Source organism: Aquarana catesbeiana, linkage group LG01 (genome assembly GCF_042186555.1).
Source record: "Aquarana catesbeiana isolate 2022-GZ linkage group LG01, ASM4218655v1, whole genome shotgun sequence".
In the NCBI taxonomy this organism is placed as follows: domain Eukaryota; kingdom Metazoa; phylum Chordata; class Amphibia; order Anura; family Ranidae; genus Aquarana; species Aquarana catesbeiana.
Genome location: NC_133324.1, coordinates 21499622 through 21512625, shown reverse-complemented (window position 1 = coordinate 21512625; position 13004 = coordinate 21499622). Strand labels below are relative to the sequence as shown.

Here is a 13004-nt window from a genome sequence, read left to right as displayed (position 1 = left end):
CTTGTACATAACCTGTGCAAACTGTTACTGCATACAGAAATCCAGAACCACTCCATACCACCCACAGGGGGACCCGCAGCCTGAAAGGTTTAATTGCACTTTGCTGAATATGCTAGGAACCTTGCCCTCAGAGAAGACACAGCATGGGGCAACCACATTGCCTCTATTGGCCATGCCTATAACAGCACAATGAATTATGCCACTGGGTATTCCCCCCAACAGACACGTTTGGGAGAGAAGCTTGATTGCCAGTTAACAGTGGCGGCTGGTGCTCAAAATTTTTTTTTGGGGGGGGGGGGGCGCAAACAAACTGAAAAATACTGAAACCCCCTATCAATTGCAGCCTCACTGTGAACATCAAACGCAGCCATTGTGCCCCATCATATACAGCCACTGTGCCCATCATATGCAGCCATTTGTGCCCGTCATATGCAGCCACTGTGCCCCATCATATACAGCCACTGTGCCCATCATATACAGCCACTTGTGCCCATCATATGCAGCCATTTGTGCCCATCATATGCAGCCATTTGTGCCCAGTATATGCAGTCACTTGTGCCCATCAAATGCAGCCAGGCGTGTCCTCCGGCTTCGGCTGTCACTTCACTAACCCCCGCGCGCGCGGCCGGTTCGGAGGCACTTACCGAGTGACGGGGCTTCCTCCTCCTCTTCTGTAGTGGTGGGAAGCAGCAGCTGCGGCTCCTGTGTCCGCTCGGCTCCTCAGGCTTCCTCCGCCGTGTCTCCTCTTCCGCCAAAGCGTGTGGGCAACCCCCACACCATAACCCCCCCTCCTCCAAATGATTTGGACCAGTGCACAAAGCAAGGTCCATAAAGACATGGATGAGCGAGTTTGGGGTGGAGGAACTTGACTGGCCTGCACAGAGTCCTGAACTCAACCCGATAGAACACCTTTGGGATGAGACTGCGAGCCAGGCCTTCTCATCCAACATCAGTGCCTGAACCTCACAAATGTGCTTCTGGAAGAATGGTCAGACATTCCCATAGACACACTCCTAAACCTTGTGGACAGCCTTCCCAGAAGAGTTGAAGCTGTTATAGCTGCAAAGGGTGGGTCAACTCAATATTGAACCCTACGGACTAATGCCCCGTACACACGGTCGGATTTTCCGACGGAAAATGTGTGATAGGACCTTGTTGTTGGAAATTCCGACCGTGTGTGGGCTCCATCACACATTTTCCATCGGATTTTCCGACACACAAAGTTGGAGAGCAGGATATAAAATTTTCCGACAACAAAATCCGTTGTCGGAAATTCCGATCGTGTGTACACAAATGCGACGCACAAAGTGCCACGCATGCTCAGAATAAATAAAGAGATGAAAGCTATTGGCCACTGCCCCGTTTATAGTCCCGACGTACGTGTTTTATGTCACCGCGTTCAGAACGATCGGATTTTCCGACAACTTTGTATGACCGTGTGTATGCAAGACAAGTTTGAGCCAACATCCGTCAGAAAAAATCCTAGGATTTTGTTGTCGGAATGTCCGATCAATGTCCGATCGTGTGTACGGGGCATAAGACTGGGATGCCATTAAAGTTCACGTGCGTGTAAAGGCAGGCGTCCCAATACTTTTGACAATGGAGTGTATTTAAAAAACCTGTCAGGTAGTATAAGGCCTCTTTCACAAAATAACAGCAGGGGGCGGATGTTCGCTTGCAGCAAATGTAACATGACCTGCTAATTTGGCTGCCTGTCAAACTGATCTATTAAAGTCAATAGGGTGCGCTCCACAAGTGACAGACAAACTCTTGGCTTGTGGTCTATTAACCCTATTATAAACTGCATTTAATATTTTATATATATATATACAGTCAGGTCCATAAACATTGGGACATCAACACAATTCTAATCTTTTCGGCTCTATACACCACCACAATGGATTTGAAATGAAAATAACAAGATGTGTTTTAACTGCAGACTTTCAGCTTTAATTTGAGGATATTTACATACAAATCAGGTGAACGGTGTAGGAATTACAACAGTTTGTATATGTGCCTCCCACTTTTTAAGGGACCAAAAGTAATGGGACAGATTAACAATCATCCATCAAACTTTCACTTTTTAATACTTGGTTGCAAATCCTTTGCAGTCAATTACAGCCTGAAGTCTGGAACGCATAGACATCACCAGACGCTGAGTTTCATCCCTGGTGATGCTCTGCCAGGCCTCTACTGCAACTGTCTTCAGTTCCTGCTTGTTCTTGGGGCATTTTCCCTTCAGTTTTGTCTTCAGCAAGTGAAATGCATGCTCAATCGGATTCAGGTCAGGTGATTGACTTGGCCATTGCATAACATTCCATTTCTTTCCCTTAAAAAACTCTTTGGTTGCTTTCGCAGTATGCTTCGGGTCATTGTCCATCTGCACTGTGAAGCACCGTCCAATGATTTCTGAAGCATTTTGCTGAAAATGAGCTGATACTATTGCCCGAAACACTTCAGAATTCATCCTGCTGCTTTTGTCAGCAGTCACATCATCAATAAATACAAGAGAACCAGTTCCATTGGCAGCCACACATGCCCACGCCATGACACTTCCACCACCATGCTTCACTGATCAGGTGGTATGCTTTGGATCATGAGCAGTTCCTTTCCTTCTCCATACTCTTCTCTTCCCATCACTCTGGTACAAGTTGATCTTGGTCTCATCTGTCCATAGGATGTTGTTCCAGAACTGTGAAGGCTTTTTTAGATGTTTGGCAAACTCTAATCTGGCCTTCCTGTTTTTGAGGCTCACCAATGGTTTACATCTTGTGGTGAACCCTCTGTATTCACTCTGGTGAAGTCTTCTCTTGATTGTTGACTTTGACACACGTACACCTACCTCCTGGAGAGTGTTCTTGATCTGGCCAACTGTTGTGAAGGGTGTTTTCTTCACCAGGGAAAGAATTTGGTCATCCACCACAGTTGTTTTCCGTGGTCCTCCGGGTCTTTTGGTGTTGCTGAGCTCACTGGTGCGTTCTTTCTTTTTAAGGATGTTCTAAACAGTTGATTTGGCCACACCTAATGTTTTTGCTATCTCTCTGATGGGTTTGTTTTGTTTTTTCAGCCTAATGATGGCTTGCTTCACTGATAGTGACAGCTCTTTGGATCTCATATTGAGAAGTTGACAGCAACAGATTCCAAATGCATACAGCACACTTGAAATGAACTCTGGACCTTTTATCTGCTCCTTGTAAATGGGATAATGAGGGAATAACACACACCTGGCCATGGAACAGCTGAGCAGCCACTTGTCCCATTACTTTTGGTCCCTTAAAAAGTGGGAGGCACATATACAATCTGTTGTAATTCCTACACCGTTCACCTGATTTGGATGTAAATACCCTCAAATTAAAGCTGAATGTCTGCAGTTAAAGCACATCTTGTTCATTTCATATCCATTGTGGTGGTGTATAGAGCCAAAAATATTAGAATTGTGTCGGTGTCCCAATATTTATGGACCTGACTTATATATATATATATATATATATATATATATATATATATATATATATATATATATATATATATATATATACGGTATATATATATTCAGGAGGCAGAAGGATTGCCTCTTGAGGCTGCATTTACACTCTTGCGTTCCCACTCGCAATTTTAGTTGAGCGATTTGCATGCAATTTCAGGCGTCGCACATAATGCAGCCCATTCACTCCATAGGCTGCCCTATGCGCGATTGTCATCCAAAAAGAAGCTCCTGCTGCCTTCTGGGTGCCAAGCGTAGCGCATTTTTGCAGCGATCACATCGCATTTGGGGTGCCATTAAAGAATAATGGCACCCAGTGGCGTCCCTAGGGGGTGGCTTTTGGGGCTATAGCCCCGAATCTGGGGCCCATAGCCCCAAGTCTCTTCAGGGGTTCCCAAGAGGAGGGGAGGCTCTCTGGGGACCCTGATGTAAGTGGGGGGGCTCTCTTGGGACCCTGATTTTAAGGGGGAAGCTCTCTGGGGACCCTGATTTTAAGGGGGAAGCTCTCTGGGGACCCTGATTTTAAGGGGAAGGCTCTCTGGGGAATGTAAGGGGGTGCTCTCTGGGAAACCTGATGCAAGGGGGAGGCTCTCTGGGGACCCTAATGTAAGGGGGGCTCTCTGGAGATCCTGATGTAAGGGGGAGGCTCTCTGGGGACCCTGATGTAAGGGGGAGGCTCTCTGGGGACCCTGATGCAAGGGGGAGGCTCTCTGGGGACTCTGATGGAAGGAGGAGGCTCTCTAGGGACCCTGATGTAAAGGGGGGGCTCTCTAGGGACCCTGATGTAAAGGGGGGCTCTCTGAGGACCCTGATGTAAGGGGGGGCTCTCTGGGGACCCTGATGTAAGGAGGGGGCTCTCTAGGGATATACACACACATGTATATTACTGTATATACATGTGTATTCCCGTCCAAGCATATGACTTTCTTTACTTCGCTGCTATGGGCTCTAGCCCCAGATCTTTTGTAGACCTAGCAACACCCCTGATGGCACGCGTTCTGCTGCAATTTGGGGGTCGCAGGCAGAATCTCTTCGATTCCAAATCGTGAGATGTGAACGGGGGGGCCTGAACGTCTTACAGCTGCGATTCGCATTCCAAGCTTTATCCTTCGCTCTCAAGGATCTACCAAATAGTGAAATATAATTTCCGATCGAACTAAACCTTTACATGTTCAAAAAAAAAGGGGGATCCCGGGACCCTTTAATTTCTTAAAGGAGCTGCCCCCCGTGTGTCTGGTTTAACACGCCAGCAGCTGCAGAGTTGGCAGTGACATAAGATTGAGCGTGCCAGGAGTGTGATCCAGCCAGCACTAGGACCCAGGCGATCCGCCGCCCTGCCGATTGTGCTGCACCAGGACTGAGATGTCAGACTCAGCATCAGCTGGCCATCAGCAACAGCAGCAGCAGCACAGTGCTGGGGGGGCTCCATTCTCCTCTACCTTCCAAATCCCTGAGATATATACAGAGTCTGCCTGGCACTGCCACCAGCAGCCATGCTTCGCCCGCTCCTCCCAGACATAGAGGAATAACCTGTAATACCGGGCACAACACCCACCAGCATGGCCCAGAGCAAGAGGCACAGTTACAGCCGGGTGAGTACCAGCCAAGCGCCCCCTCTTATCAAACCTACCCATTTTTTTCTATAGATGCTGATTCGGGTGGGCATGCTGTATGTGGGCGGAGGGGGCACACGAGTGGCATGATGTAAGACGAAGCGTGAGCTAGAGCTGATCAGAGAAAAGCCAGCGTCTTGGGACTTCTAGAAATATAAATGAATAATACTTGGATCCCTGGCCGCACAAGGGCGCTGCAGGACGCCGCATTTCATCCCAAAAAAGCTTGGCGGTGGGCATACAACCTATATGATGGTATCGATTTTAACCTGCTTCACGGGGGGGGGCGCCAAATGGCTTGCGGCAGAGAAATGGTTAACGCAGGGGTTAATGGTGACGCAGCATATGTGGGAAATGAGCCCTGCTTCGTGGGGATCGATCGCAGACAGAGCGAGGGGGAACCCTGCGGGGCTGAAATGGTTAAAACTATGGCGTGGCTGCACAAACTGTTGGCGCTATATAAATCCCGAATAATAATAATAATAATAATGGTAACAACATCCAGGGGGTTTTGTGTCATTGGCGGAAGTCTGGGCTTGGCATTGTGGATACGCGTGTGGCAAGGGTTAATGCTGGGAGATTAGGTGCTGCGTTGTGGGAAGCTAGGTAATAGTGGCAATGGATGTTATTATGGATGTTAGGGGGTTACCTGGATACTGCAAGGGGTTAATAGCGGAGGCTCGGTTCTTTAATTATTGCAGAGATTTGTCATAGTAATGATTCACAAGCAGCCTGAGTTGGGTGGGATGTAATGACTCAGTAGCATGGATACCAGTGGCAATGGAAGTAAGACCAAGCATTGAGACCTGTGGCATTAGAAGGGAGACCAAGCATTGAGACCTGTGGGACCAAGCATTGGGACCTGTGGCAATGGAAGTGGGACCAAGCATTGGGACCTGTGGCAATGGAAGTGGGACCAAGCATTGGGACCTGTGGCAATGGAAGTGGGACCAAGCATTGGGACCTGTGGCAATGGAAGTGGGACCAAGCATTGGGACCTGTGGCAATGGAAGTGGGACCAAGCATTGGGACCTGTGGCATTAGAAGTGGGACCAAGCATTGAGACCTGTGGCATTAGAAGTGGGACCAAGCATTGAGACCTGTGGCATTAGAAGTGGGACCAAGCATTGAGACCTGTGGCATTAGAAGTAAGACCTGTGGCATTAGAAGTAAGACCAAGCATTGAGAATTGTGGCATTAGAAGTGAGACCTGTGGCATTAGACTTGGGACCTGTGGCATTAGAAGTGGGACCAAGCATTGAGACCTGTGGCATTAGAAGTTAGACCTGTGGCATTAGAAGTAAGACCAAGCATTGAGACCTGTGGCATTAGAAGTAAGACCAAGCATTGTGACCTGTGGCATTAGAAGTGAGACCTGTGGCATTAGAAGTAAGACCAAGCATTGAGACCTGTGGCATTAGAAGTGAGATCTGTGGCATTAGAAGTAAGACCAAGCATTGGGACCTGTGGCATTAGAAGTGGGACCAAGCATTGGGACCTGTGGCATTAGAAGTGGGACCAAGCATTGGGACCTGTGGCATTAGAAGTGGGACCAAGCATTGGGACCTGTGGCATTAGAAGTGGGACCAAGCATTGGGACCTGTGGCATTAGAAGTGGGACCAAGCATTGAGACCTGTGGTATTAGAAGATGTGATATATGTGTGGCAGTGGTATTGCATGAACACACAATGGTAAGGTAGTAACAGTAGTGTACATTCATATGATGTTCCAGGCCTTCGTAGCAGGGGAAATACCTGTGACATTACAGCTGTAAAACTTAGACATTGCAAGGCCTGTGGCAATGTAGAGGTTAATAGCAGGTAAGGAGTTGGACACAGGTGTACTAACACAAGTGTGTCTGGGGTTCATTTATTAGTATCCAGCTAGAGATAACAGATGGAACATATGATGGTGAGATAAGATCCATGGCATTGCAGCGTTTAATAGCAGTAAGTGTCCTGTACCCGGGTTATTACCTGTGGCATGGTAAGGCTTGATAATAGCTGTGGGGTGACTGAGATCCAGTACAAGCCATCCTGTAATACCTGTGATATTGTAAAGATAGATAATGGTAATGCCTGTAGTACGGCTAAAACAGAGAAAGTTTCATAGTAAAGGTGTTATTACATGTGGTATTATCATCATTGCCTGTTGCATTGTAGGGCAAGTGGGTAATATTACTTGATACAGTATAAAATAACTATAACTTGATGGTGGAAATGTTAATACTTGTGGCATTTGAGTTGATAAGTAGTGTAATGCCTATAGTATATCAAGGGATTTAATACCTTGTGACAATACGCAATGTCTAGACTATAATACCTATGACATTTTATAATTATCACCCCATATAATACCTGTGGCATTGCATTATTATTATTACCCCATATAATACGTATGGCATTTTATTAGTAGTATTTTTAGTATTACCCCATATAATACCTGTGGCATTTTATTATTAGTAGTAGTAGTAATATTACCCCGTATAATACCTGTGGCATTGCAATATTATTATTATTATTATTATTATTCCATATAATACCTGTGGCATTGCAATATCATTATTATTACCCCGTATAATACCTGTGGCATTGCATTATTATTATTCCCCCCCCCTCATATGATACCTGTGGCATTGCATTATTAGGGGTAATATACCTGTTGGATTGCAGGATTTATTAGGGGTAATGTAATACCTAGGCCATTGGTGGATTTACTAGGGTTTTTATGACACCATTTAATATAAGTACTCTAATACTTGTGGCATTGGAATATATCATAGAAATACTGTAAGAGCTTTGGCATCGTAGAAATAAAAAATATTTTTTAATAACTGTATTATTGCAGGATTTAGCAGAAAAAAAAGGGACCAAAGTACCTGTGGCATCGAGAGATTTAATAGGGGTACTATACCTTTTTGGCATTGCAAGATTTATTAGAGTTACTATAATGCCTATGGCATTTCAGGATTTAATAGAGGTACTACCCTGTTTCCCTGAAAATAAGACCTAGCGTGATTGACGGTGATGGCTGTAATATAAGCCCTACCCCCCAAATAAGCCCTAGTTAAAGTCCTTGTAGGTCTTATTTTCAGGGTAGGGCTTATTTTCGGGGAAACAGGGTAAAAATTGGAGTACTATAATACCTGTGGCATTAGGGATAAAAAATAAAGTAATACCTGTATTATTGCCTGATTTAGAAAAGTTCCTGTGGCATCAAGGGATTTACCGTATATATTTGAGTATAAACCGAGGCACCCAATTTTACCACAAAAAAAATTGGGAAAACTTATTGACTCGAGTATAAGCCTAGGGTGAGAAATGCGCAGCTACTCTAATGCCGTGTACACACGAGCGGACTTTACGGCAGACTTTGCCCGGCGGATGGGATTTCAACGGACAATTCGATCGTGTGTGGGCCCCAGCGGACTTTGTTTTCTCAAAAGTTGGACGGACTTAGATTTGAAACATGTTTTAAATCTCTCCGACGGACTCGAGTCCGGTCGAAAAGTCCGCTCGTCTGTATGCTAGTTCGACGGACAAAAAGCCACGCTAGGGCAGCTATTGGCTACTGGCTAAGAACTTCCTTATTTTAGTCCGGTGTACGTCATCACGTACGAATTCGACGGACTTTGGTGGATTGTGTGTAGGCAAGTCCGTTCATTCGGAAAGTCCGTCATAAACTCTGTCAAAGTCCGCCGGGCAAAGTCTGCCGTAAAGTCCGCTCGTGTGTACGCGGCATAAGTGAAAAAAGAGGGTCAACAATGCCCATTTGCAGCCATAGGTCCCCAGAACTTCAAACTCGGTAGTTAAGGGTTCCTAGATGGTCCCTTAGCTGCAGCCAAAATTTGGGGTCTCTGGACCCAAAGGGTCCCGAAATTACATTGCTGCAGATGGAAACAGTTGACCGAATTTGGGGCCCCGTATCTCGGGGACCACTTGGTGCTAGAAACCTCAGCTGGATATGTTATAGTGCTAGTTCCACTGGGTTTGCACACCAAATTTGGGGTTCCTAGCACCAAGTGGCCCCAAATTCAGTTCAGAAAATGTCATTCTCTGCTGCAGAAAAGTGCTTGACTCGAGTATAAGCCGAGGGGGGGCATTTTCAGCACAAAAAAAGTGCTGAAAAACTCGGCTTATATTCGAGTATATACGGTATTAGAGGTACTATAATGCCTATGGTGTTGCAATATTTAATAGGGGGTTCTATAATCCCTGTGGCATTGCAAGATTTAAAAGGGGCGCTGGCATTTGAAGATTTAATGTGGGGGTACTATAATACCTGTAGCATTGAAGGAATAACAAAGATGGTGTAAGATTACATTATTACACCATATCTTGTAAGATTTAGTAAAGGGACTATAGTACCTGTGGCATCAGATAATAATAAATAGGAGTACTATAACGCCTGCGGCATTGCAGGATTTTAATAAAGTTGCTATCACGCCCATGGCATTAAAGAATTCAATAGAGGTAATGTAATACTTATATTTCTAGATGTATACAGCTTCCCGGATTGGTTGACTGCACTGGACCCAACCTTTGGGTAATGCACCAGGGAATGGTTGGTCCTGTCTGTGACATGCATGGTGCTTTTATAAAACCCTCCCAGTAACGGTGGTGGTTTGGCCATAGTCACAAATGTGGGCAACAAGTGAAATCCACCATTGAGTTGCTAACTTGTGATCCAGTAAACAAGGCAACGTAGCTCCAGCTAGAATCCAGAGAACTCCACACAGGGTCACTGGACACGTACTTCCTGAAGCTATAACTTCCTCCCCACTTTCTTCCTGTGTCACCATTCACATAGAAACCCCAATGACTGGATTTATTGGTGGTTACATTTTTTTTGTTTTCCAATTTTCTATATGCAAGGCAAGAGAGCGAAGGAATCCTGCAGTATGTTCCTTTTTAGGGAAGGGTTTAGCACCCCTGATGGTTTGTGTTTGTTTTTTTGTTTTTTTTTTTCAATATTGGTTTGTTCACAAAAGGACACTATAAAATTGCCGATGTGCACTGTGCTGCTGCTATTTTGCTCCTGGGTATTTTTCCATGTTCCGTCTTCCAAATAAAGTTGTTTGTTATTTGTGGTGGTTGTGCCATTTGGAGTCCTTCCAAGCTTGTATAATATTTTAGCCTTGAAGTTGCAGGGGATGCTTGTACCCATGAAATGCATTGGCTGTTCTGTATTTTTGTGAACTAGCACTATTATTAAATATATTGGACACCATTTTTTAAATTTTTTTTTTTTTGATCTAGTACTCCCATTGGACTTTTTACATATTAATTCCAAACCTTGGCTCCCCCCTACTGATCACCAATGTAAGGGACATTCTTCTCACTGATCACCAATGTAAGGGACATTCTTCCCACTGATCACCAATGTAAGGAACATTCTTCTCACTGATCACCAATGTAAGGAACATTCTTCCCACTGATCACCAATGTAAGGAACATTCTTCCCACTGATCACCAATGTAAGGAACATTCTTCCCATTGATCACCACCAATGTAAGGAACATTCTTCCCATTGATCACCACCAATGTAAGGAACATTCTTCCCATTGATCACCACCAATGTAAGGAACATTCTTCCCATTGATCACCACCAATGTAAGGAACATTCTTCCCATTGATCACCACCAATGTAAGGAACATTCTTCCCATTGATCACCACCAATGTAAGGAACATTCTTCCCATTGATCACCACCAATGTAAGGAACATTCTTCCCATTGATCACCACCAATGTAAGGAACATTCTTTTCACTGATCACCAATGTATGGGACATTCTTCCGACTGACCGCCAACATAAGGGACATATGGAGCATGCTTTCCCCTAACATTGTAAGTTACATCATTCCCATTGACCACTGGTGTAAGGGTGCCCTACAGTCCTTATTCTTCTTGAATCTCAACATCCTGCTCTTGCTAATGTACCATGAGCTGTAGATGTAGCTGAAGAGGTTCCCTGAGACCTTAAATGTATCTCATGGGTTTCTCTGTGTTTAAAAGCGAAGTTCACATTTGGAATAAAAAAAAAAAAAAAAAAAGACTATGCACCCCTGTGGGCAAAGGCAGCATGTAGCTTGGAAACATGTTGCTTAGTCTAAACGCCATACTTGTAGGCCATGAGTGACCGATGGTGAATTTATAATTTTAGTGTTGTAGCCTATGCCACACACAGGAATGTTGGCCTGTTCTGGTTGGTGCTCCAGTGATTTCACTTCAGTGGGTGACCTCAAAATCTCTACCTTAGCTAATCAGAGAGATCCTTGTATTCAAAATTACAAGGTTTCTGTGAAGGAGCTCAGGTACCAGAGCAAGCAACTCTTTAGGTACACCGAGGAGAGGATGCTACTTCTTGTATAGACCACATCCTCTTCTGGTTGGTGCTCCTGCAACTTCCCCTTGGTGTACCTAAAACAGTTGCTTGCTCTGGCACCTGAGCCCCTTCACGGAAGCCTGTATTTTCTTTTTTCGATGAATACAAGGCTTCCTCAGGTTGGCCGAGGTAGGGATTTTGATGTCATTCACCTGCCTCTCTACCAAAGAGAAGTCACTGGAGAAACTGCCGAAAAGAGGTCAAATTTCCTGTATGTTGCATAGATTTACAACATTTTAATTACAAATTCACGATTGGCCACAAAATAAGAAATTGTCAAACAATTCTACAAAATAATGAAAAATGTATAACTTTTATTGATACAAAAGATTAAAAAAACAGAAACACGCGTTGCTTAAAATGAGTTCTGGTATTTATATATGACCCCAATATTACATTACTGATGTTCATAAACAATGGCAGGTATCTATCTTGTTTATATACTGGAATTTCCAATTGTCCTGCCAAAAAAAGCACCCCAACGGGAATCACAATCTTCATGGGGGGGGGGGGGGGACTGGGACATCTTAAAAATGGGGTAAATGCGCATAAACCAGAGCAATTAAAATTCAGAAGTGCTCTCTCCTAACAGTGGTGCTTCACCCAGGGTCCATCAACATTGTGAGTTGGCAGTCCTAGCTTGCATATCGTTCCGGGAAGGCATGTTCTCTTCTTTTGGGAGTATGAAGGAAGAAAAGGGCTGGATGCCCGCACTCCAAATCAATCTCATTTTTTTATTGATGTATTCAAGAAATAACAAATCCATACAGCAACAGAGGTGGACTACAAGGAAAAACTGACGCGTTTCACACCTATAGCTGGTGCTTAAAGTGGTTGTAAACCCTTGTTTACAACTTTGTTACAGCCAGGTAAGCCTATATTAAGGCTTACCTGTAGCTAACAAGGATGTCTCCTAAACCTGCACGGTTTAGGAGATATCCCTGTATTTGCCGACATCATGCAGCACATGCGCACTTAAGACAACTGAAGCAATGGCGCTATATGCCGCTGCTTCAGCTGTACTGTGCCATTTCCGTGCGCATGCACGGAGTGACCTCATCGTGGCTCCGGCTAATCACAGCACCGGAGCCGTGATACCCGGAAGTCACTCTGGGACAACATGTCGGAGGAGGAGACGACGTGGACGGGGGCTTCGATCTGAGGTAAGTAATACATAATTGGCTAGTATGCTATGCATACTAGCTAATTATGCCTTTTGTCTTGCAGGATTTGTTTGTTTTATTTTTGCTGAAGGTTTACTTCTCCTTTAATCCTAGCTTGAGTATGTGTATATATATATATATATATATATATATATATATATATAAAATTCTCAAGCTAGGATTAAAGAAGAAGTAAACCTTCAGCAAAAAACCCTGCATATATATAAAAACACACACGCGGTCGGACTTTCCGACGGAATATGTGCGATCGGAGCTTGTTGTCGGAAATTCCGACCGTGTGTGGGCTCCATCGGAATTTCCGACACACAAAGTTTGAGAGTATGCTATAAAATTTTCCC

At 44.6% G+C, this 13004-nt stretch overlaps 1 protein-coding gene across 1 annotated transcript in view; it reads left to right on the top strand.

Moving 5' to 3' along the window:
- Positions 1–4819: 4819 nt before the first annotated feature.
- Positions 4820–13004, top strand: part of DCTN1 (dynactin subunit 1) — a gene marked incomplete in the record, with an annotated part of 191365 nt that continues 183180 nt past the window's right edge. Inside the window, 1 exon segment of the mRNA XM_073618867.1 lies at positions 4820–5076. Coding sequence (XP_073474968.1) covers positions 5044–5076 — 33 coding nt within the window.